The 25,676-nt window shown below is 35.1% G+C and overlaps 1 protein-coding gene across 1 annotated transcript in view; it reads left to right on the forward strand.

Moving 5' to 3' along the window:
- Nucleotides 1-25,676, forward strand: part of ZCWPW2 (zinc finger CW-type and PWWP domain containing 2) — an 82,373-nt gene that overhangs the window by 12,570 nt on the left and 44,127 nt on the right. The window contains 1 exon segment of the mRNA XM_015544438.2: nucleotides 24,059-24,173. Within this exon segment, the coding sequence (XP_015399924.1) occupies nucleotides 24,059-24,173 (115 nt within the window).

The raw sequence follows: 25,676 nt of genomic DNA on the forward strand, positions 1-25,676 counted from the left end.
AACAGGCTTTTACTATATCTTTGGCATAAGCACTATCTTTTTTCCATGCAACTTGAAAGAAACTGGAATGGAAGGCCATTTTAATAAAAATATTTAAGCATGAAATAACATACATACATTCATTCCATGGTAGTTGTGAGTCAGTCATCTTAATGTGAGGCACCTTCTCTGCTTTGACGTTTTGGATGTGTTCCTAGCCACTTCTCCTGGCAACCACAGAAGACAGGAAGAATTGTTCTCCCTTCTGTGCCCTTCTCCCCTTTCCTAAAGGACGGGAAAACCTGCTAGCTCTCATGAAGCAGGCCTTAGAATCTTAGACATTTGACAATATGGTAAAGAGCAAGGCATTCTTAAGAAATTATATTTAAATATAAGTGAAAACTAGAAGTGAATTTTTAAATTGTCTCAACTAATATTTCTCTCAAGATTTGAATTCTGTGAGGATTAATTTAAGTTGATTCCAGTGAGCATACCATTAATCCCTGGGACAAGGAAAAAAACCTGATGCTAAACAAAGCTAAACTCAAGCATCGGGAGCCAGAAGTTTTTAACTTTCTGAAAGCATTAAAGCAAACTTGGAAATTCTCGGCAAAGACCATCAATTCAGGGCTCCTTAAATTAAGCAGACCCCTAATACAAGGATGAGAACAGAGAAAAATAAAGTATTCATTTCCCCTTTTCCTTCCCCCAGTCTCCCAGCTAGCCAGGTACTCTAGGTAGATAACCCATTGGGTGCCCACAGGCTTGGGCAGTTCTCTTCTCTACTGTCACTCAGGGTACCTTTCCTACATGCTCTTGTGTGTGTGTGTGTGTCTCACTCTTTTTGTCTGTATCTTTTTCTTGTTCCCTTGGAGCTGATAATAATAGGGGTGACTTTCTCTGTGGGTCTCTTCATTCAAGGCTAAAATTTTAATTCCCTTCTACCTAATTCAGCTGGCACAAGTCAGATTATTCCTTTGTGCTCTGATTCCCCACTCCTGCCTATCTAAGGATCTCCACTTAGCAGGATGGGAAGACTCATATTGAAGCCTCATTGCCCCAAACTACTCAAGAAACAGAAATGAAGGAGGTTGACTCCAGAAACCCTGCCAACCAAGGTAGAAAAATGGTAAACAAAAATGTTACATATGAGAAATTGGTTGAAAAAGAATAATTTCAATCTATGTATTATCCAGGGATAGCTGAGATTTCCCTGTCCCTGGGAGATGGAGATAGTATTAGCCCCAACCTACAGTTCTCTTGTCTAGACTTCCCAGAAATTTAATATTTTAATGGTTCTTTCTTCACTGGAGCTCCCATAGCATCATATTCTGTCTCTACACTATACCACATTGATCCAGATATTAAGTTCACACCCCTTCCTCCATAAAAAAGGTCACTCACGTGAAAGATACTGTATAGTAGCCAATGTGGACTTTCTTAAAGATTTTTCTAGAATTGGAAGAGGATGCACATTGTACAAGTTGTCTTATCTTTTTTTCTAAAACTGGCAAAGGATTTATAACTTTTACTGCTTAAACCAACTAAGTCTTATTTCATATATTATTTTAACATCATTTTATCCTAATTTGTATAAGCTTCGTTTAACAGGTGATTAAATATTTAAGAGTTGTCACTAAATATGGACTACATTGCAGTGTATATGTTAAGGTGGGAGAGAAATATGTAACCCTACAAAGACATTATATGCACCTGTGAGAAAATGAAATATTGTTATATTTTAGATTATGAAAAATTTAACTCTTTTAGTTCATGTTTGTCAATTTTTTTTTGAATAGTCAGTTTCCCCTGGTTGATACATTTATGGGACCACTGACTTACTAATTTTATCGTTGAAAGCACAACAGAGCTCTGTCACTGCCTATTGATAGGTATAGAGGATAAGTTTTTCCCCAACATATAAAACTTCTCATAGATACACTGGATATACTTTAGAAAGCAGTTGAAGGCAATATTTAGATTGTATATTTGTAATTTATATTATTTTATTCATACAGTTATTTTTTCATTTACTATAAAATCAGCAGCTCTATAGACAGCTGAAACCCATCTTCCCCCTTACTTAAAATAAATATGAACATGTGCCAGATGGCTATTTTCTTTAAGAGTTGATACACGGAATACAGTTCTTTCCCTAATTAACCCAAATGTTGTTCTTTTGTATTTAGTAGATACATGTCTGCAGAACCCGTTATTTGCAAGTTTATTTTTTAGCTTGACAGACTATATGACTTAGTTTAGCATTTCTGAAGCCTGGCTGTGCATTAGAAAGCTTTACAAAATAACAAGAAAATGACAACAGCAACAAGAATGTAGCAATGCCTGAGCTCTACTCTTCTGGAGCGTTTCGATCAGAATCTCTTGGTGTAGGGCCAGGCCTCAGTAATTTCAAGTTCCTCAGATGAATCTAATGTGTAGGCCAGAGACTAAATTTTCTCAACTTGAGCCATCAGAGTTTTGTCGGCTTTATCTTGACTAGTGTAGTAATATAACTTTGGTTATGGCTTACTGTTTCCTGTTGCCTTCTATTTCTTTGCTTAGTCTTTTACTTTGGTTTGCCTGGTAATTATGCTTACTGCCATATGTTCACATGTCAAACCCATAATAATCTGTTTGATTGAACACGACTTTAAGGTCATTCCTGTCACTCAACATTCTGCATAATTTATAGATATTGCTGATAAAGCTGATATATAATTTGAATTTAATTTTTAGTAGGTTTAAGTTGATCATCCATCTTATTGGTTGTATAGAGTCATTATAATTTTTCTAGGACATAAATAATGCACTCCAACCAGTGATTGCTTGGCCTGCAGTTTTCTAGTTTTTCATATTGCCAAGAAAACATAGATAGTTCACCCCTGATGCTATGATGCTCCAGTGCAAAATTTAAGGGTTTATTTTGTCGATGATGTGAATGGATTTTTTTGGCTTTATATTTTAGTGGTCTGCTTACTACTGTATGTAGGGTGTACCTGTAGGTATGCAACTATGTCTTTGGATATCATTTGTGTATTAACCCATTATATTATGGAGTTGCCTGTATTTTCCAGGAAGATGAGCAAGGAGCAATGCCATATTGCTAAAGTTGAGCTCTGCAACTCCTAATTCTGTTTCCTAATTGGAGTAGCATTAATAGTGCTCTCCAAAAATTTCCAGATTTCTCTCCTCCTATTACAAAGAATTGCATATTTGATACTTGTGGTGGGGTGGGGCCAGTGAGTTGTGTGGAATTGATGAATGCCACCTTTTTGAGCACATAATGTGTGCAGGGCAACATCCTCCAGAGTTCACTTTCCCCGTGGCACTGTGACCAAAAATGTTTGAAATGTCGATTTGCTACTCTCTCAGCCTGGATCCCTGAATGACTGCTACTGCCCCCTCCCTACCAGATAACAGATAAGCAAAGTGAGGAAGATACAGGCCTTGTTTAGTTAAGCCCATGGGATTATTCCAACAAATGCACTAATGATGGCACAAAGGATGTCCCAGTTCTTTGTAACTTGTATCTTTAGATGGACCATTTTGAAATTTCAGTACTCTGAAGAATTTGGCCAAATGACTAAAATCATAGTACTCTAAATCTTCCAGTCTGTAAATAGAAATAACACAACTTGTCACCCTGTAGTAACTTATAAAGTAAGTTTATTTCTTTTCTGTATAATGATAAACATATGAGTAGAACTTACCAACTGATGATCAATTTATTGAATATAAATTGGGTCTAATAAATATCCTCCAACAAAGGGCTCCGATGTCAACATGCACTGTGATGACTCCAATGACTAAAAGAGCCCAGAGACAGCAAAGATGCAATGAGTCTCTGCCATAGGCCGTGGGTTGAGTAGATCCTTTTCATATAAATTTTAAAGTCTCATAGCAATCCCATGAAGATTGTCACTATTTGACATATAAAAGAAACCAAGATTCAGGCTACTTGTCTAGCCCAACATCATTCAACTACCAACAGATGAGATAATGATTAGAATCAATGTCTAACTCCAAAGTCCAAATTATTTATCTTTCTATACCATGCCAGTTTACTTATGCATCAGCAGTGGCCTGCTTTATTATGAATGTTTTCCCCACATTTGCCTACAAAATGAGGAAAATTCTCATCTTTTAATTCTAAAAGGTTGAATCGTGGAAGTCTCTGGTAGACTTGCTCTTTGTTTGCCCCTTGTTGTTCCCCTTTGGAGGACTAGTGACCAAGCAGAACTCTTGATATTTTCAAATTACATTTGCAATCATCATAACAAGTAAATATGGATTAACATCTACTTGAGCAAGTGTTTTTGCTTATTAGGATCCAGATTCTAAGAGTGTAGTTTGTAATAAGGATTAGCAAATTAGTGTATAACTAGATCATCAGGCAGTGTTTTGCTCTTAGAGTAATGGAATAAGACTGGATGCAAATCTGTTGATCTAACTCCATGGAAAACTACATTTGTAATATCAATTATGTGTGTGTGTGTGTGTGTGTGTGTGTGTGTATAAAACACATATTTCTCATCTTACAGTGTGGTTACATTCTGATAAAACCATAATAAGTTGAAGATATCATGAGTCCAAAATGTATTTAATATTTCTAGCCTACCAAACATCATAGCTTAGTGTGGCTTACCTTAAATGTGCTCAGAACGCTTACATTAGCCCACAGTTGGGCAAAATCATCTAATACAAAGCCTAGTGAATAATAAAGTGTTGAATATTACATGTAATTGAATACTATACTGAAAGTGAAAAAAAGCATAGTTGTATGGGTATGGAATGGTTGTCAATGTACCGGTTGTTTACTGTAGTGATTGTGGCCTGACCAGGAGCTATGGCTTGCTGCCACTGCCCGGCATCATGAGAAAGTATCCACCACGTATCGCTAGCCCGGGAAGAGGTCCAAATTCAAAACCTAGAGTATGATTTCTACTGAATGTGTATCATTTTGCACCATCGTAAAGTTGAAAAATTCTAAGTGGAGCCATCATAAGTTGGGGATCGTTTCTCTATATGTGTTTTTGCACCGTGTTCCTGCTTGCAAATAATCTGCATAACAAGCAAATTCTCAGAAGTTTTTATTGTATGAATTCCATATTTGATATAAAATTTGCTGTAAATTTGGTATTATTGGATTCAGATTTTTTATTTGTATGCTTGTTTTCTAAGCATTCTTTAGTTCTTGGCCTGGAGAAAGGTTAAGAAAATTAGAGTATGTTTCCATAACTGTGACCTTATTTGTGACTAATATGCCAAGAAAACTTTTGTAGTAATGTATATTAGGGAAAAAATTAACTTGTCATAGTAGTTCAAAGGGCAAGCCCTAGAGCCAGGCTTTTTGGGTTTGAACGTTGGCTGTGTTACCTACTAGATGATTGACTACAGGCGAGTCACTTAGTCTTTACAAATCCCACATACCTCATCTTAAAATGGAGGTTATAATGGTATCTGCCTCCTAAAGATACTGTAGAGGCTGAGATAATACATGCAAAACATTTGTCACAGTGCTTGTCATGTAATAGGTTCTTTTTAAATTATTATTATTGAAACATAGTTGACTTACAAAGTTATATTAGTTTCAGGTGTACAGTATAGTGATTTGACAATTCTATACATCCCTTAATGCTCATCACAATTAGTGTAGTCTCTGTAGGAGGTTTTTAATAAACATTAGTTGATGTTCTTCACTGAAACTACAGGTGAAGTATACATTTAAAATTATTTATTTCCTTTCCCTAGAAACCCACATCTACAGAAAGGAGTACCAAAAAGATACCAAGAACAATAAGATAGGAGAAAAGATCTTTTCTTTTGATTAAGATCATATGTGAAAAATGATACAATTTTAGTGTTTTTTATCAACTAACATGCTCCCAGAAATGGGAGGAAATAAAGCTAATTGATCATCTTATCCTTTAATTCTTTAGCACATGACTGAAAGAGGCCATTGCTGCAATGCTTTTCTAGTTGACTATAAACAGAAGTGCTCTGAAATATTGAAAGCAGGAGATAAGTTAGAGCCTTCTTAATCTGACTCCTTGGTGAGTGAATAGTCCCCAATATCAGCAATGTCTTGAGAATACTTTGGATTTGTTTGATGGAATTTGGAAGGAGAATAGGAAATATTATCTTTCATGTTCTTTGCAACTGAATGAAACCAGTTTCTTTCCCTATCTCTATTCTGCTTTTTGATTCACTCACATTTATGTATGCTGACTTTGCTGCTCCAAATAAATTCTTGAATTCACCTCTGTCATCTTCCGACTTCATCTCTTATGAATTTAGATAGCTGTGAACTTCTACTGAAGTTAAAAAGTCCAAATTCAAATAATATGACCAACTTTATACTCAGATTATAAAGGATAGAACAAGTGGCTACCTTTCCCATCATCAAATGCATGAAAAATGTATTAAGTATCACCTAGGTTTCTCATATTGACTCTTCACTGGAACAGTAGTAATCTTTTCTAGGAAATTCCAATATATAGCTTTCTCAATTTTCTAGAAGTGTTTAGTTTCTGTTAAAGAAATCAGAGTCAGATCATTGTTCATAAGCCAAAATATGAGGCTTACTAAATTGCCTTCAGAGTCATATCCCTTATTAGTAAGCCTGCTTTAAAATGAGTCTTTAGGGTGCCTGGGTGGCTCATTTGGTTGAATGTCTAACTTTGGCTCAGGTCATGATCTCATGGTTTGTGGGTTTGAGCCCCGTGTCGGTCTCTGTGCTGACAACTCAGAGCCTGGAGCCTGCTTCAGATTCTGTGTCTCCCTCTCTCTCTGCCCCTCCCTCACTTGCATTCTGTCTGTCTCTTTCTCAAAAAATAAACAAACATTAAAAAATGTAAAATAAATAAAATCAGTCTTTTAGGTTGATGTTCTTAAATTAGTAAATAGTAGTGGAGTAACTTTTTGGTACATTCTTCCATTAGGGAATTGTGAAGTTCAAAACTCATAATCATATAACTGAAAGTCTACAATTGATCTATTAACTTTCTTTTTTCATTGTTTTTAAAAAATTCCCCCACATATTGATTAATTGTATCACATCTTCTAGCCAAAAGCCAGGACCAGTCTATGACTCAGACAAAACCCATTATTGCTAAACCCTAAACAATACTGATTGAACTAACTTTGAAAATAAATTTCGGAATTACCACTTACTTACCATTTGTTTAGCTCCCAGAATATGTGCTGATTCTGCATCACATATTTAGCCATCCTCTTCTAGAACTCCCACCTGCTTTTGTGATTCTATCATGAAGCAGAATCTGGGCATCTGTTAGTAATAAATACAACTATTGTTTTCCCATAAACATATTCTATTAAAAATAAACAAGCAAATGTGGGGCAGAAAATCACAACCAGGATGCCTGGGTGGCTCAGTCTGAAACAACAGACTTTTACTATCATTTTGATTTGGCCATCCCCATAAGGTTGAAGGAACACATGAAATAATGTGGATTTCTATTTAACGAATAATTTTCTAAAATATTCCTTCTGATATGGTGCATCTGAGTGGATCAGTTGGTTAAGTATCCGACTCTTGATCTCAGCTCAGTTCTTGATCGCTGGGTCATGAGTTCAAGCCCCACATTGGGCTCTGTGCTGGGCGTGAAGCCTACTTAAAAGAAAAAGAAAAGAAAGTAGCATCCAACTAACTTTCCTTTAGGTCCAGGTCTTGATAACCATACATACTGTTGCTTAAAATCTGTTAGACCAATCCTGGCATTTTTAAGCCCGGGATAAATAAGCACATGTTATTTTCCTGGTTGATTTAAACCTGTTTTCCCAGTTCTGTTGAATGTCCCTAGCTATAACAGGCAGCCTAGCTAGAGCAGTGCTTTATTTTTAAAAAAAAATTTTTTTTAACGTTTATTTATTTTTGAGACAGAGAGAGACAGAGCATGAACAGGGGAGGGGCAGAGAGAGAGGGAGACACAGAATCTGAAACAGGCTCCAGGCTCTGAGCTGTCAGCACAGAGCCCGACGCAGGGCTCGAACTCACGGACCGTGAGATCATGACCTGAGCCGAAGTCAGACGCTTAACCGACCAAGCCACCCAGGCACCCCTAGAGCAGTGCTTTAGATGAGCAGAGGCCTTAAAAATTATCTATTGGCTCAGTGCTCACTTTGCTTCCTGTGCTCTATTTCATCAATATATTAGTAATACTTCATTACTAACAATTTGTTACTAATACTGTCATTTTACATAGCAGTATTTACAGCAACTCTCTTGCTGTAGACTCAGTGATATACTTAGTTTTGCAAAATAAAAGTCTACAACTTGAAATCAGAATATGTAAAATTCTTTAAACTGTACATAATAAATAAAGTTGATTTAAGTTTTTGATTCTTTTTAAAAATTGGGATCAAATATTTAACCATATGTTCAATGGTGATTTAAGTTTTCAACTACTGATAATAATCCTAGAAAAAATTTTCCTAAGTAGTGTAAATATGACCTGATACAGAAAATCCAGATGGCAGTTTTCTGTTATTTTCAGTACACTGTATTTCTTATGATATGGGCTATGAGCCTTTTCATAACACCATCTTTGAGATTTGTGAAACAGACTTGCCTTTTATTGAAATAAAATTTTATAGTGGTAGAGCCCATGAATTCTGGAGCTTGATGTGTATGAATTCCAGCTCTGTCACTTACTAGCTATATGAGCTTGGGCAAGTTCTAAACTCAGTGCCTCAGTTTTGTAAAATGAAGATAACAATAGTACCCACCTCCTGAGCTTGTTAAGAAGTTAAAATGAGTTGTTTGTAAAGTGCTTAAAACTGTACTTGACACCTAATACTACAGAAGCATTGATTAAATTAGTAACTTAAAAAATTAATAATAGAGGTGCCTGGGTGGCTTAGCTGGTTAAGCGTCCGACTTCAGCTCAGGTCATGATCTCATGGTTCATGAGTTCGAGCCATGCATCGGGCTCTGTGCTGACAGCTCAGAGCCTGGAGCCTCCTTCAGATTCTGTGTCTCCCTCTGTCTGTCTCTGGCCCTCCCCAACGTGTTCTCTACCTGTCTGTCTGTCTGTCTCTCTCCTTCTCAAAAATAAAAACATCAAAAAAATTTTTTAATTAGTAATAGACTCTTTAATAGAACTCCAACGGAAATAAAACATATACTCAGTCAACTCCTCCCTACTGTGAATAGAGTTCCTATCTCATTTTCTTGGATTGCATAGACCAAATGATAAATATTTATGTTCTCATCACTTATGACATTACTAATGGACATTCGAAAAATGCTTTACATTTTATAAAGTACTTTTTACATACACTATCGCATGTGATCTTCGTTCATTGTTAAGAAAGTTGAAGCTTAGGTTAAGTGACTTGCCTGAGATCACACAGCAACAGAACTGGGACTGAAGCCTAGGTCTTCTGATTACAAACTCCAGGTTTTTACATTATATGTCAACCTTCTTGACATTTATATTGAGCCATCTGCTTCTAATCTTCAGTAGCATACCAAATTTATAATAAGCTATCATCTGTAAACTGGAGTATCCCAAAGTCCTTCTTACTGATATCATGCTGTTAATTCAACCTACTTGATTAATTAACTTAACCATAAACCAGAACTTTACAAAGTTTGACAAAGGTGTAAAAGCTTTTTTCTTCATGTTTAGTGTATTGATTCCTGGCCACAGATTTAGAATCTCCATGGCTGTCATTAAAGCTTAGTATTTATTTTATTCTCTTGTAACCTTAGAAGTAATTGGTTATCATTTAATACAAACATCGGTACTTGATGCCAGGATTTGTGTTTTTGTTTTTTTGTTTTTGTTTTTGTTTTATACTCTACTGTTGGTTCCCAAAATTGCTCAGTATCACATTATCCCATAGAGCTCTTTAAAAACATTACTGTTCTTTGTTATTGAGCCATTAAAAAAGATAAGGAAATTCTACCATTTGTTGACAACATGAATAGACTTTGAAAGAATTATGCTAAGTGAAATAAGTCAGACAGAGAAAGACAAATACTATATGACCTCACCTACATATGGAATCCAAACAACAACAAACTCAGAAAAAGGGATCACATTTGTGGTTATCAGAAGTGGAGGGTGGGGGGAAGGAACTGAAGAAGGTAGTCAAAGGGTACACACTTCCAGCTAGAAGATCAGTAAGTACTAGGGGTTATAAGGTACACCATGATGACTGTAGCTAACACTGCTGTGTGGTTTATAGGAAAGTTGTTAAGAGAGTAAATCCTGAGAGTTCTCATCATATGGAAAACAATTTTTTTCTTCTTTCTTTTCTTTTTATTGTATCTATATGAGAAGATGGATATTAGCCGAACCTATTGCGGTAACCATTTCACGATATATGTAAAGCAAAACATCCTGCAGTGTACCTTAAACTTCTGCAGTGATGGGTGTTAATTATTTCTCAATAAAACTAGGATAAAAAATACACACACGTGTGTGCATATCTATCTAGCTATTCCTGAACCTACATACTGGGGAGTGTTCTGTGAATCTATATAGTTCCTTGGTGAATCTGAAGAACCACTATATAGCAGGTTATCTTACCTACTTTCTATCTGCTTCTAATCTTCAGTAGCATACCAAATCATACCTACTTTCTATCTTTATTAGAATTAGCTAAAGAAGGTGTTTATGAAAATGTTATTTTTTTAAGTTTATTTTGAGAGAGAGGGAGAGAGAGAGAGAGAGACAGAGCAAGTGGGGGAGGGGCAGACAGAGGGGGGGACAGAGAATCCAAAGCAGGCTCTGTGCTGACAGCAGACAGCCTACTGTGGTGCTTGAACTCTCACAAACCATTAGATCATGACCTGAGCTGATGTCAGACATTTAACTGACTGAGCCACCCAGGCACCGCCAAAATGTATATTTTTAGTGTGTGTGTGTGTGTGTGTGTGTGTGTGAAATGTGTAAATGTGTTTATGAGTTTGTGGTGCTAAACAAGCCAGACAAATCTTTAGCAAAATTGTGATGTTAGACCCCCCTGTCCTTTTAAATAGTTTCTCTCCTTTGGTGGTGGTTGATTTTCTCCCTGCAATGACAGCTGGGGCCCTCTTAAGACTTTTTCTCTCCTCTCAAAATCTGATTTCAGGTCCATCACACTAAATGACCGATCTATTGTTTGTATAAAAATTGTTTTCAGAAGGATGTCAGTGTAAATAATAGACCAGCCTAAAGTGTCAGACTGAGACTTCTTAAAAAAAATAATAACCACAGCATATAGTAGTTGTCTATCCTAATAGGAAAAGAACTTATATATTCAATATCTAAATAAGTAGACATTATGTTAGTAAATATATGTTAATAAAAAGTTTATATCATAGCCTGCAATTTTTTCATTTTCGATTCAGACTATTTTAAACTGCTTGGCTTCCTACCCCTCCCTCTATACCCAGCATTGCAAGGAATACTCAGTTCCTGTTTTGGTTATATTTGGTAATATTTCCCAATATTTCAAGCCAAGTAATGGAATTGTACTTTAATTGGACTCTCAGATTTCCTTATTCTTTCTTCCTAATTTCTCCCCTAGTATTCTTTGCATTCTCAGTATTATCTCTCAGGTGTGATACATAGTCTCTCAGATCTCTGTAAAGGATCAGACTAAACAGAACTAGAACTTTTTTTTTTGTCAATCTAGCTAGTTCACACTTAACGTTAGTGTGGGGAGTGGGGGACATAAATTATTTTCATCTTAAAACCCTGCTGAATTAGAGTAAGCAAAATTCCTATTTATGTCTTTGGAAACTTAGAGTAAACAATAAATTAATAAGATCTTGAAAGCAGTATTTGCTTCTGGTGTTCAAAAATTGGAATAAACTGTCTAAATAATCCAGAGTTGATTATATGAAGATTCTATGAACCTATGTTAAAGATGAGAGATGAGAGTGGAGGGTATTAGGAAGCCAAGGAGTGTGTGATGCACGTGGGTGTGCTGTGACTGACTGTCTTCTAGTGTGCATCCAAGGAACAGGAATGTTCTTACTGTCTGGATTACTGGTTGCTTTTGGAGAAATCCAATTTAAGGAGGACAAGATATCCTTGTGATTAACTTTCTACTGAATTGCTGTAAGTGAAAACAATCTTCCCAACAGAGGGGAAGAGCGATAGCTTTGGTGAGATAGTAAATAGAACCATGCATCAGGGCAACGCATGGTTAGAGTCAGCGAGCTGCACTGCAAGTTTGAATGTATAAATAGCAGCAATTAACGTAAATCACTAGGAAGAATACCTTAGAATAGGCAGTAGTGTTGATCCCCAAACATTTAGTGGAGATGCATCCCAAAGGAAAATCATTTCGTATTTTTTTAGATTATGAAATGTATGAATTATATCCTTATGTTTCTAAAGACATATTATGTAAGACATAACTTAAAGTAATGGTCAATATGTGAAGTCATTCCAGTGAATTTATGAAGCTCAATAAAGTAGGCTAAGTACCTATGATTCTAGTTTTTCAGGTCTTTAATATATGCTGAACGTTGTGTGTAAAAAATACATTTTCTAAATTATAAGTACTTATTTTGCAGTTAACTTTAATATTGATATAACCAGAATGATAATTTTGGATCATAGATGTTACTGTTGTATCTACAGAATTGTAGTGAGACTCTACCCTCCCCAACATAGGTCACATTAAAAATCATTTGATTGAATTACTTTAGTTTTAAAATTAGGTACGAGTTTTTGCATATTTAAAGGACTTGAAATTAGACACACTCTTTTTCCTAAGAAAAAATATACTACTAATATCATGGGCTAAATCAATGGGCCCATGAAATATTTTACAGATCTGAATTCTGTATAAAAACTGAAGTTCTGTATTGTCTTTGATAGTTATCATGTTTATAAATTTTTCTTCTCCTTTTCTAGGGTTAATCACATAATTCAGGATTAAAATATAGTAGCCTTTCATTTTCATCTCCAATTTTCTGACTGGATTGTATCAATGCCACCCTGAACAAAAAAAAAATCTATTTTTAATAACACTTACTGAGCTCCTGTTGTTTGTGACTCTTCTAGGCTCAGATGTAAATAAAACAGACAAAATTCAAATGCCCTCATGAGACTTAAATTAATAGGGTAAGACCCATAGTAAACAAATAAATGACAATAATGAAAGATAAGAAGGTATGTTAGTTGTTGATGAGTGCTGTGGGGGAAAGTGAAGGGAAAGTAATAGGGGGGATAAGGAAGCAGGGTGCCAAGGGGAGAGGAGGGAGGAGGACCTATCTATTCTAATACTCGAAGTCCCTTAGCGAAGAAATTCTTCCCCACAGCCAACCAAACACCAATGGGTGGTTGATAATACTTGTTTTGATTGTGTCTTCCCATTTCATTTATTCTAAAAGGTAGTCAGGCCCCTGGTGCTCCCCTGTCTCAGGGGAATTTTCTGTTGTAGAGATCAAAAGCAGAGCTTGCCTGTCTTCCTGACCTGAGTCCCTCAAGGGTGGGAAGGGTGGACTGGGTACAGAGAAGTCAGTGCCTCTGAGAGGGACGGGCAAGGGCATCTGTGCAGAGAAGAGCCTCTCCGACTTGGAAGAGGACAAAGTCTGTCAGTGCCCTGGGCAGCGGCAGTACCTCAGAGGAAAATGGCACTGTGTCACCCAGAGGGATGCTGAACTCATGCCATCAAGGTTCCCAACTTCCAAAAAGCTTCTTTTGCCTCAGCGTGGCAAAGAAGCTGTTAGACTGTCTGACTTCAAGGGACTGGAACAACAATGTTGTTATTCTTGAAACCACTATGGGTTGTAGAGTAATGATCTGTCTTCACTCTTCAGGCATCATATATTTCTTTCCAATTTATAGGAACCTAAGGAAAGTAAGGGGTGGCTCCCAAATGCCTGAGATCAAATTTCTTATCCTTGTTGGATGTGGGATATTACATTGATTTTTATTTAGCAAAAATTGGTAATGGAACACTGCTTACACATTCAAGTTTGAAGCATAAGATTTATCCTGCTAGAGCTTCAGGTTTTTATACTTTGAATAACTCATAGGTGGGGAAGCAATCTTAAAATACAAAGGGACAAAAGATACGAATTTCTGCTGGATTGCAGATTTCAGTCCTCTGGCCTTCCTGGGTGAACAGGCACAAATACATTATTTTCTTTGACTCTGCCACTCCATACTAGTATGTGGTGATAGCACAAACCTTATTCAATGAAAAGGGACATTCAATTTCTTCCTCAAATCCTGGGAAATGTAAAAATGATATTAAGTCCTTTCAGTCAGCCAATAACACTCAATTGAAACAAGATCATATAAAACAGTACCTTACAACCTTTTCAGTTTTGGACATAGCTGGGAATTTTCCCAGACACAGGTACTGTCTTCCTTGTCTAACCATCCGTGAGAGTCTCAAACCTCATCCTTACTCCAAATATTTACATGTTTATTCATCCACCAAGAATACATCTATCAAGAATCTCTTATTTACATTCATAAATTCACACAAATTTTTAGACTGTGAGTCTTCCTTTTCTTTCCATGATGATTACTTCTTTTCCTCTATGATTACTTATTTTTCCCCTTCACCCTAAATTTAATAAATTGATTGATAAACCTCAAGTTGCCACAGTAATATAAACGTAACAAAGGAATTGATATTCTGTCTTTGCATCATAGAATTTACTGGGATTTGAAGATGTCCTGTCCTTTCTATGATCTTATGTAAAGTTATTGATCTTAATCCTTCACTTTATAAGCTGTTAGCAGCACCTTGAAAGTTTGCTAAAGAGCTGCATTTAAAATTTCCTTCTTAAACAAGTATATTTGAAAACTTTTCTGTGTTTTGTTTGTTTTGGGGTGGGAGAAAATTTGGAATTTTTAACATTAAAATATATTCAGGTTTTAGTGAAATACATTAAGTCTTTAAGACTACAAAAGATGAAGACAAAAATAACTGTTTTCACATTGCAAACTAAGGTACAAGACTTTCACATTGCAAAGGAGGGGCTAAAACTGGCTTGGCAGCCCTTTGCCTAATTTATGCAAGGATATAAAAGGTTTGAGGTTGAACATACAGGAGTTTCTTTGGAGAAAGTAATGATATTCTATGACATTTTCCCTATACCTCCTCACTACCCATCTTGTGAAAAGGAAAGATGTTCATTTTCCTGTATGAGGGATTTTTTGAGAGCATGATGTGTGTACTCTTGAGCTTGAGCAACACAACATACTGGTGCTTTCCTCTGAGAAATCTGAGTGAGAGTGCCTGGTTATCAGGTCTAGCAACAGAATGAAAAGATCTAGGCACTGAGAATGGCCAGCATTCCCGTGGTTTGGGGGAGAGAGGATGCAGGCAACATGGGAAAAAGAATCGTAGTCATTTTAATTTTTTTTAATGTTTATTTATTTTTGAGAGAGACAGAGTGTGAGCAGGGGAGGGGCAGAGAGGGAGGGAGACACAGAATCTGAAGCAGGCTCCAGGCTCTGAGCTGTCAGCACAGAGCCCGACGCGGGGCTTGAACCCACAAACTGTAAGACCATGATCTAAGCCGAAGTCGGACACTTAACCAACTGAGCCACCCAGGCACCCCGAGTAGTCATTTTAGAAGGGTCTTCTAGAAATGGCTTCCTCCATACAGAGAAAGATACCATATGTTTTCACTTTATGTGGATCCTGAGAAACTTAACAGAAACCCATGGGGGAGGGGAAGGAAAAAAAAAAAGAGGTTAGAGTGGGAGAGAGTCAAAGCATAAGAGACTCTTAAATAAAACTGAGAACAAACTGAGGGTTGATGGGGGGTGGGAGGGAGGAGAGGGTGGGTGATGGGTATTGAAGAGGGCATCTTTTGGGATGAGCACTGGGTGTCGTATGGAAACCAATTTGACAATAAATTTCATATACTGAAAAAAAAATAAAAATAAAAAAAAATAAAGATGGCTTCCTGTTCCCGTGAAATCTAGACTGAGCAATACAGGAAAAGTGGTAATGGGATAGGGGGTTGATTGAAAGCAGCCAGCTCAAGAAAGATCTCCTCTGTCAGGGAAGTTGTTCCTAGTTGGTAGAAAACATTCTCCAAAAACCCACAAAGCACCCCACAATAAAAAAAATGCTTTAAGCCTAGAAAGCACCAACCCCAAACTGCTATGTAGCAGTCAAAAATATTTATTGCAATTTCTCTTCCATTCTCCACACCAAATCTTTTCAATCCCAGAGAAGCCAGAAGATGTGGGGAGAGAAAGAGAAACACATGGAGGAAAAGGAGGACCACTTCAGCCTACAGTATGTCCCTAGCTTGAGGAGGAACAGAAGCTTTAACTTCAAATGCAGTTTTGGAATTTTGTTTCTTACATGCAAGTAGACATTGTAGTTTTTGAATTTCAGGGAACTAAATAAGTAACTCTGGGACATTTTATTATCCGAGAGTTATCAGGAAAGTCACAAGAGTTGCTGTAGATTTCAGTCAAGTGTTAAACACCTCCACGTTGCAGTTGATAGAGTGAGTTTGAATGGCAGTTACTTTCTGCTTGAGTTTGAATCCTATTTTCAATACCACTTGGTCTTGAAAAAATCTTTGTTAATCTAATTATCTTACTTGACTTTTGGCTGCAATGGTAAATTTAAATGTTTTCATGCCTTTAAAAGATTATCTTTGTTTAAAAAAAATTTTTTTTCTTAAAAAAACCAGGAAAAGGTAGTTTTTGCCTTAGTTTAGGCTTATTCAAAATAGAATTGTTTCCTTTGCTGAATTTTGTCTAAAATGTAAACCTTCAAGTTGAAGATTTATCTCATTAAATACTATAGTATTTTAATATTGAACCTAATCACAGTGTTATTACTATAATTCATTCAAGCATGATGTTCATTCATCCTTTACAAATTTTGCCCTGGTAATTAGTGTATGGAATGAATCTATTATGTTTGGTGAAATGCTGTGTCTTTATTTCTTTCTCGTCAATCCAGAAGCCCTTTCTTGGCAAATTCCAGTTGAAAGATTATGATAATGTATTAAACAGTTTAGTATATGAAGGTGATTACAAATAAACATTTCTTTTTGGTAGCTTCTGCAGAAGAAGTCTATTTAAATAAACGTGAATCACTTCTGCATGTCTTGAAAAATACATGAACTCATTCAACTGAAAGTTCTATTTTAATTAGAGAAGACATTGGTTGTTCTGGTAGGAAATTTGGGTTTTTAAAAGTATGTAAGATTACTACAATTATGTAATTGTCCTGGTAGAATTGGCTAATATAATTAGCCAAAGAAAGGAGCCAAAGTACATATACAGGAAAGAAAAAAAGCAAGATTATCATTATTAGTAGATAATTGTTTACTTGGAAAACCCATGGAACTCAAATCTAAAAACTATTTTAAACAATAAGAAAATTCAATTATATGGCAGTTATAAAATTAGTATACAGAGGCAACCAGTGTGAAAATATGAATGGATAAAAGTTCCCATTTATAATAGCAACAAAACATACATAACACACTAGAATAAGCTTAAGAAGCATATGTATGAGCTATGTGAATACAACTTCAAAATGCTACTAAGAGACAGAAAATAAAACCTAAGTAAACGGAAAGATATAATCCTCTTTTTGGTTTAGAAAATTTAATATGGAAAGATGTCAATTCTCCCTAAATTATTTTTAATGTAATCTCAATTTTAAAAAAGGGCTTAAGATGAATGCTAAAATGTATAGGAAAATTAAACATAGAAGAGGGAAGTAGGCCTATAAAATACAAAATTATAATAAAGCCCCATTAGATAAAGCAGTTTCGTACTAACAGTGATTTGACAGATAAATAGAACAATATAAAGTCCAAAAATAGACTCCAAAGTACTTGGAAATATAGTTAGTGGTTAAGATTATATTCAAATAATTAAAGTTGTATTATTAATAAATTGTATGGGTACCAATGGCTACTTGGGAAAAACACAAAGTAGAAGCTATACCTCATAACTTACACACAAATTAGTGCTAGAAGGATGAAAGATTTAAATGAACAAAATGAAAATACAAATATATCTAAAAAATTAACTGTCAATAGGAAAAGGTACTTGCAATACATGTAACAGTGTATTACTTTTTTAATTTATACAAGACTCTTATAAACCAATAAGAAAAAGACCTATATAAATATTAACACAGGACTTGAACAGTCACTTGTAGAAAAGAAAACATAAATGGCTTTTAAAAATGTGAAAAATTGATGAATAAGATCTGGGATCTAATGTACAACATGGTGACTAAAGTTAATAATACTGTATTATGTGGGGCACCTGGGTGGCTCAGTCGGTTGAGCGTCCGACTTTGGCTCAGGTCAAGATCTCGCGGTCCGTGAGTTCGAGCCCCGCGTCAGGCTCTGGGCTGATGGCTCGGAGCCTGGAGCCTGTTTCCGATTCTGTGTCTCCCTCTCTCTCTGCCCCTCCCCCGTTCATGCTCTGTCTCTCTCTGTCTCAAAAATAAATAAATGTTAAAAAAAATTAAAAAAAAAATACTGTATTATGTATTTGAAAGTTGAAAAAAAAAAGCAGATCTTAAATGTTCTCAACACACACACACACACACACACACACACACACACACACACACGAGTTATTGTGTGAGTTGATGGAGGTGTTAACTAACTCTATTATGGTAATAATTTTACAAGATACACAGGTATCCAATTATTATGTTGTGCTCCTTAAATTTGCATAGTTATATGGCAATTGTACCTCAGTAAAGTTGGAAAAATATTAAAAGTTTCTCATAATTACTAAATTTGAGAAATGAAAATGATAATAAAAAATACTGTATTTCTCTTAAAATATTGACAGAAATCTGAAAGTGTGGTCACAGAAGTCTTCTCCAGGGTGTGAGGAAACATTCTGTTTGTGGCATTGTAAATTGTGACCATCTCATTCAAGAGTGAATTCACAGTTCCAAAATTTAAAATACACCTTCAAACCTGGTAATTCAACATCTAGGAATTTACTCTTCTTACACTTTCACATGGGAAAAGTGATATATGCACAAATTTTTTTATTAAAGCATTGTTTCAAATTACATAATATTAGAAATAGCTTAAATGTTCATAGCTAGGGCATTTGTCAAATAAATAAAGGCACATACAAAGCACGTGTGTGGATATACCTTCATCTGTTTCCTCGTTACTTTGGTTATGTCATCCAGTTTCTTGGCTTTAAATTCTGTGTGTGTGTGTGTGTGTGTGTGTGTATGATTCATAAATATTATCTGCTGTTCTCATTTCTCTCCTGAATTTCCTTACCACACTCTTACTTGGTATCTCCACTTGGATGTCACAATAGACATCTTGTACCAACAGGTCTGAACTCTTGATCTTCCCCCTCAGAATCTCACTTCCTTGACAGCCTTCTTCTCACTTGACAGCAAAGTTCATCCTTCTGCTAGTTCAGTCCAAAAGCCTTAGGGTCATCTTCTGCTTCTCTCACACCCAATTTTCAGTGGGTCAAGAAATTTATTTTGCTGTAACTTCAAATTATGTCCAGAATCCTACCACTTTTCACCACAATGGCTGCCACTATCCTGGTCTATACCACCATCATTTCTTGCCTAGGTTATTACTGGTAATCTTATATCTACATGCCTTTGTATAGTTTATTTTGGTCAAAACAATCAGAATGACACCAAAAACCATAAAATACCTAGGAATAAATCTAACCAAAGAGGTGAAAAATCTATACACTGAAAACTATAGAAATCTTATGAAAGAAATTAAAGAAGACACAAAAAAATGGGAAAATATCCTATGCTCCTGGAGAGGAAGAACAAATAGTGTTAAAATATCAATACTACCGAAAGCAATCTGCATTTTCAATGCAATCCCTATAAAAATAACACCAGCATTCTTCACAGAGCTAAAACAAACAATCCTAAAATGTGTATGGAACCAGAAAAGACCCCGAATAGCCAAAGCAATCTTGAAAAAGAAAACCAAAGCAGGAGGCATCACAATCCCAGACTTCAAGCTGTATTACAAAGCTGTAATCATCAAGACAGTATGGTACTGGCACAAAAACAGACACTCAGATCAATGTAACAATAGAGAACCCAGAAATGGACCCACAAACATATGGCCAACTAATCTTTGACAAAGCAGGAAAGAAAATCCAATGGAATAAAGACAGTCTCTTCAGCAAGTGGTGCTGGGAAAACTGGACAGCAACATGCAGAAAAATGAACCTGGACCACTTTCTTATACCTTACACAAAACTAAACTCAAAATGGATGAAAGACCTAAACATAAGACAGGAAGCCATCAAAATCCTCAAGGAGAAAGCAGGAAAAAGTCTTTGACCTTGGCTGAAGCAACTTGTTACTCAACAGGTCTCCAGTGGCAAGGAAAACAAAAGCAAACATGAGCTACTGGGCCCTCATCAAAATAAAAAGCTTCTGCACAATGAAGAAAACAATGAGCAAAACAAAGGCAACTGACGGAATGGGAGAAGATATTTGCAAATGACATATCAGATAAAGGATTAGTATCCAAAATCTATAAAGAACTTATCAAACTCAACACCCAAAAAACAAATAATCCAGTGAAGAAATGGGCAAAAGACATGAATAGACACTTCTCCAAAGAAGACATCCAGATGGCCAACCGACACATGAAAAAATGCTCAACATCACTCATCACCAGGGAAATACAAATCAAAACCACAATGAGATACCACCTCACACTTATATTAACAACCCAGACAACAACAGATGTTGGCAAGGATGCAGAGACAGAGGATCTCTTTTGCACTGCTGGTGAGAACCCAAGCTGGTGCAGCCACTCTGGAAAACAGTTTGGAGCTTCTTCAAAAAATTGAAAATAGAACTACCCTACAACCCAGCAATTGCACTACTAGGTATTTATCCAAGGGATACAGATATGCTGTTTCAAAGGGGCACATGCACCCCAATGTTTATAGCAGCACTATCAACAGTAGCCAAAGTATGGAAAGAGCCCACATGTCCATCGATGGATGCATGGGTAAAGAAGATGTGGTATACATACAATGGGGTAGTACTCAGCAATCAAAAAGAATGAAATCTTGCCATTTGCAACTACATGGATGGAACTAGAGGGTATTATGCTAAGCAAAATTAGTCAGAAAAAGACAAATAACATATGACTTCACTCCTATGAGGATGTTAAGATACAAAACAGATGAACATCAGGGAAGGGAAGCAAAAATAATATAAAAACAGGGAGGGGGACAAAACATAAGAGACTCTTCAATATGGAGAACAAACAGAGGGTTGCTAGAGGGGTTGTGGGAGGGGGGATGTGCTAAATGAGTAAGGGGCATTAAGGAATCTATTCCTGAAATCATTGTTGCACTATATGCTAACTAATTTGGATATTAAATAAATAAATAAATAAATAAATAAATAAATAAATAAATAGTATAAAAAATCAGAATGTTTTAAAACACTGAATCAAATCAAATGTTATTTTTCTGCTCAGAACTATGGAATGGGTCCCATTTTAGAATAAAAGGCAAGATCCCTGCAATGGCCTGAAAGGACCTCCATGATCTGGCCCCTGTTAATTTTGTGATCTCATTACCTGTTACTCTCCTTCTTCATTTAGCCTCAGCCACCTTGGTTTCTTCGATGCTTCTTGAATATACTTGTATCCTCCCACCTTAGAGTATTTTTTTTTTCTCTGCTTGGAGTTCTCTTTTTTGGAATATCTACATGGTTAACTCCCTGTCCTCTTTCACGTCTTTGCTCAGATGTCACCTTTTCAATGAGAGTTACCCTACTTTTTTGCCTTAACTTTTCTTTATTACATAGAACTTGTAACCTCCTATTAACATACTGTAGGTTTTATTTATTTGTTATGCTTATTGTAGATCATCTGTTTCACTAGCTAGAATGAAGGTAAGCTTTATCTACCTTCTTCAGTGGTAGATCCCAAGGGTTTAGAATATGTCAAATCAATCAATAAACGAAGCAATCTGCAAGACAAATTGAAAAACTCAAAGTATATGTAACTGTTCACAACACTCTGTAAAATTAGATATATTCATACAAATGACATAAATGTTTGTAGATCCATACAGTAGCTGTGAAAGACTGTGAAAGAAACTGGTAATAATGGGTACCTTTGGGAGAAACAATACCAGCGATGGATATGGCGGCACATTCCAGCCTTCAGGGTGTGTACACACCACTTTAGTTGGAAAATACAGTGCATAGTTGAGCCTAATTGTGGAATTCAAAATTCTTTATAAATTATAGTCTTAATTTTTTGTTTCTTTGAAGATGTTTGATTGTACTACCACTAGATGGCACATACTTACTGATAAATTCTTAAAGAATCTCAGACACAAGTTTTTAAAAAAGCTTTTTGGTTCCCCAAACTCACCGAAGTTTACTTTAGCTATCTATAGTATTGATTTTTCTCAAGAAATTTTCTTAACATCAATTGTTTAGTGCCATATCAGCTTCTAGGCTGTTTTTCACTGATTTCTTATTTAGCACCATAACATTAGAGCTGCAGAAATATCTTAAACATGCAGATACTAAGTTAGATATTCTTAGTTTAAATTTTCTAATGTCTATTAAATTGTATCTGCCTAACTCTTTTTCTGTGAAACTAATGAATGAAATTTAAATATTCTGTGCACAAAAGTAGGTTTTTGAAAAAAAAAAGTAGGTTTTTGTTTCATTATATTCTTTGACTCCTTTTTATAAAATAAATCATTGTCTAGAACAACATGCAATTTAACAAGCACTTTCGGAATACTTACATAATATGCGGTGAGATTAGGCAAGTGGGTACTATGGAGGATAGAAAGATGAAATATTATTTATTGCCTCTGTCTTCAGGGACTTTTCATTTTATGGGTAGGGGCAGTCATGAATACAAATAACTATAATACAACTCAGAATGTAGTGAATGATTAAATGAAAATATTAAGTGTAACAGGAACAGATAGTTGATATTAATTTGGGGACTCCAAGAATAAGGTGGAGTTTGAGAAGAGCTTTAAATATATGGATAGTTTCATTCTCTAAATGAATTAAATATAGGTGTTATATAGATTTACATTTCTGTATAAGGAGTAAATTATGTATCTGAGATAAAGATATGATTATTGTATGCAAGTGGTAAATATGGAATAATAGAATAAAAGCCTGTATTTTTTTTATGGTAAACTTCCAAAAAAGAAAATGGTGGTATGAATTTTATAATTTGTAACATTTAAAAATATTGTAAAAAGTTTTTTAGGCAGATTCTTGGATGCTTAGTTGGCTCAGTCGGTAGAGTACGTAACTCTTGATCTCAAGACTGTAAATTCAAGACCCACGTTGGGTGTGGAGATTACTTAAAGACAAAATCTTAAAAAAAACTTTTTAGTCAAGTTCTAAAATAACAATGGAAAAATTAGTGAGTCAGATAATTTTTAAAGTCATTTTTAACCTAGAGATTCTTTGACTCTGTTTTTCTCTTTAAAAATTTCTGTAAAAATAAATTACATGTAGAAAAAGTACTGAATTCAAGTAGAATAACATTGATTGAGTGCTTGCTATGCCAGAAAACTGTCATCTGTTATTTCATTTATTACTTCTGAAACTTTATGATTAGTATCCACATTTTAGAGATGAAGAAATTGGGGCAAAAGTTTAAGGAACTTGTATGAATAGGTCACTTTTCTGCCATAACTCAAAACTGGATGTGAATGGAATTAATTTTCTTACAATAAGAAACTTGGCTTTTCAGTTTATACCACTTCAGTATCACTGTTATGTTACTTAAAAGAGAATCAAATTACGCTAACAAAATATATTAATACTGACTACTTTGTTACATTGGCGGTCATAACTTTTTGTAACTTTTTAAATGTGAGAGGAATTATATTAAAATATTATCTTAGTGAATCAAGAATCTAACCCTTTGTCTTTTAATGTACAACATTCCCACAACTTTGCTATACTCTAATAATGAAATAATAATTATATACCAAAGTCTACATAATGTATGTTACAATGCTTAAATCGGGTTAATTTCAGCTCAATAGCTAAATCACGTAGATATTAAAACAAAATTATACATTTAGAAATGAGTCATTATTTTTCTGTGTTTCTTTAGCTAGGAACATGTACGAAGAAAAAGAAATGGTATAAAAGTGCACTACAAGAAGCATACCTTCTCTATGGACATTCTCACGAGCGAAGACTGGAAGTGTGCCGCCTATCCAAACAGGGTATTTGAGTTTTTTTATTCTTTACCACCCCCAAATGAGGATTTATTCAGATGCATGCTTTCTGAAATATATTTGCACATTTAAAAAATATTCTTTTCATAGGGATAGGATATATCTTTGTCCACTGAAAAATTGGTTTTCTATGGATTAATAGTATGTATTTCACCCTCTGAAACTAAGCATACACTCTATTTAAATGCAAGGGTTTTAATTAACGCTTCTATCATCTTCTTTACTCTTAGACTATCTACGTAAGTTCTTTTATGTGTTTCAAAGTATATTTCACAATTAGAAGCTATGTCTTTAAAATATATTTCTAGGATGAAACTTTCATTTGCATGTGCTGTTTTATTTCAGACCAAAGTATTTTTCAAAATGTTTTATTTGTGAACACATTCAAGGCAGAGATAAAAACCATCATCAACTTTTTTTTTTTAATTAGGTAAAAAAATATGGTAAGATTTCAGGTCATTTTCAAAGAAAGTTCTTTTGAATCATCAATATTATGGTTTATAGATAGCTTTTTAAATGAATTCATCATAATGATTGTAGTAGGTAGGATACATTTTTAACTCTGAATGTGATTTCACATAAAAATGATGATTTTCAATAAATTTAAATATGTTTTTAAATTTTGCTGCTTAGCGATAATAACTTATCACCTTCAGTTCTAAAGATTATGGAAGGATCTGGCCTTCAGTGCTGACTGAATTTGAAAGTAAGAGTGGTATTTTTTTCCTCCCTTGGAGAAGCTTAATATATATTTTAAAAAACTTATAGGTGAAAATATTTTATTTAAGAAAAATTTAAATATTAACCCAGCTATCTAGGTTTAGATTTTAAAGGAAATAAGTAGATTTAAAAACAGTGGAAAAGAATGACAAGCACATTACTCTGGTTTACTCTGAAACTGGGAAAAGGGACATTTATTACCATGAATGTGATTTTTATTCCTTGTGCTGAAAATATAATGTCTCTGTTTATTAGCAGTAAAGGTTGAACTCACTGTATTGTCACAAATGCAATTTTATTCTTTTCATGGATTATACATTTTTCTTGTGTAACCAAAATAAACTTTGAAATATTTAGGGTTTTAGGGTTTTTTAATATAAATGCTGTAAACTAATATAGTCAGTTATTTTTTAAAATTATATTACAGCCATTTCACACTAGCAATGGATACACTCTTTCAATAAATATGGAACTGTGTCTTTGTCATTGTTGTGGGTGCTGGAGTATTAACGTCTGGGTCCTTTGGCATTCTTACTTGTCCAGAGTCTATGGAGAGGGGTTATTTCTCATTGGTTTTGTAGCAGACCATTTTTTTGCTGAAAAACTGATGATTTTTGCATGCAGAAATTGATGTAATTCAGTCTGAATGTAGAGAATCCATGCCTAGAGACTTTCATTTTGTTCATCTTATTGTTGAGTTTTAAGAGTTCTTTGTGTATTTCAGATAACAGCCCTTTGTCAGATATGTATTTTGCAAATACTTCTCTCACT

The sequence above is a fragment of the Panthera tigris genome, chromosome C2, assembly GCF_018350195.1.
Source record: "Panthera tigris isolate Pti1 chromosome C2, P.tigris_Pti1_mat1.1, whole genome shotgun sequence".
In the NCBI taxonomy this organism is placed as follows: Eukaryota; Metazoa; Chordata; class Mammalia; order Carnivora; family Felidae; genus Panthera; species Panthera tigris.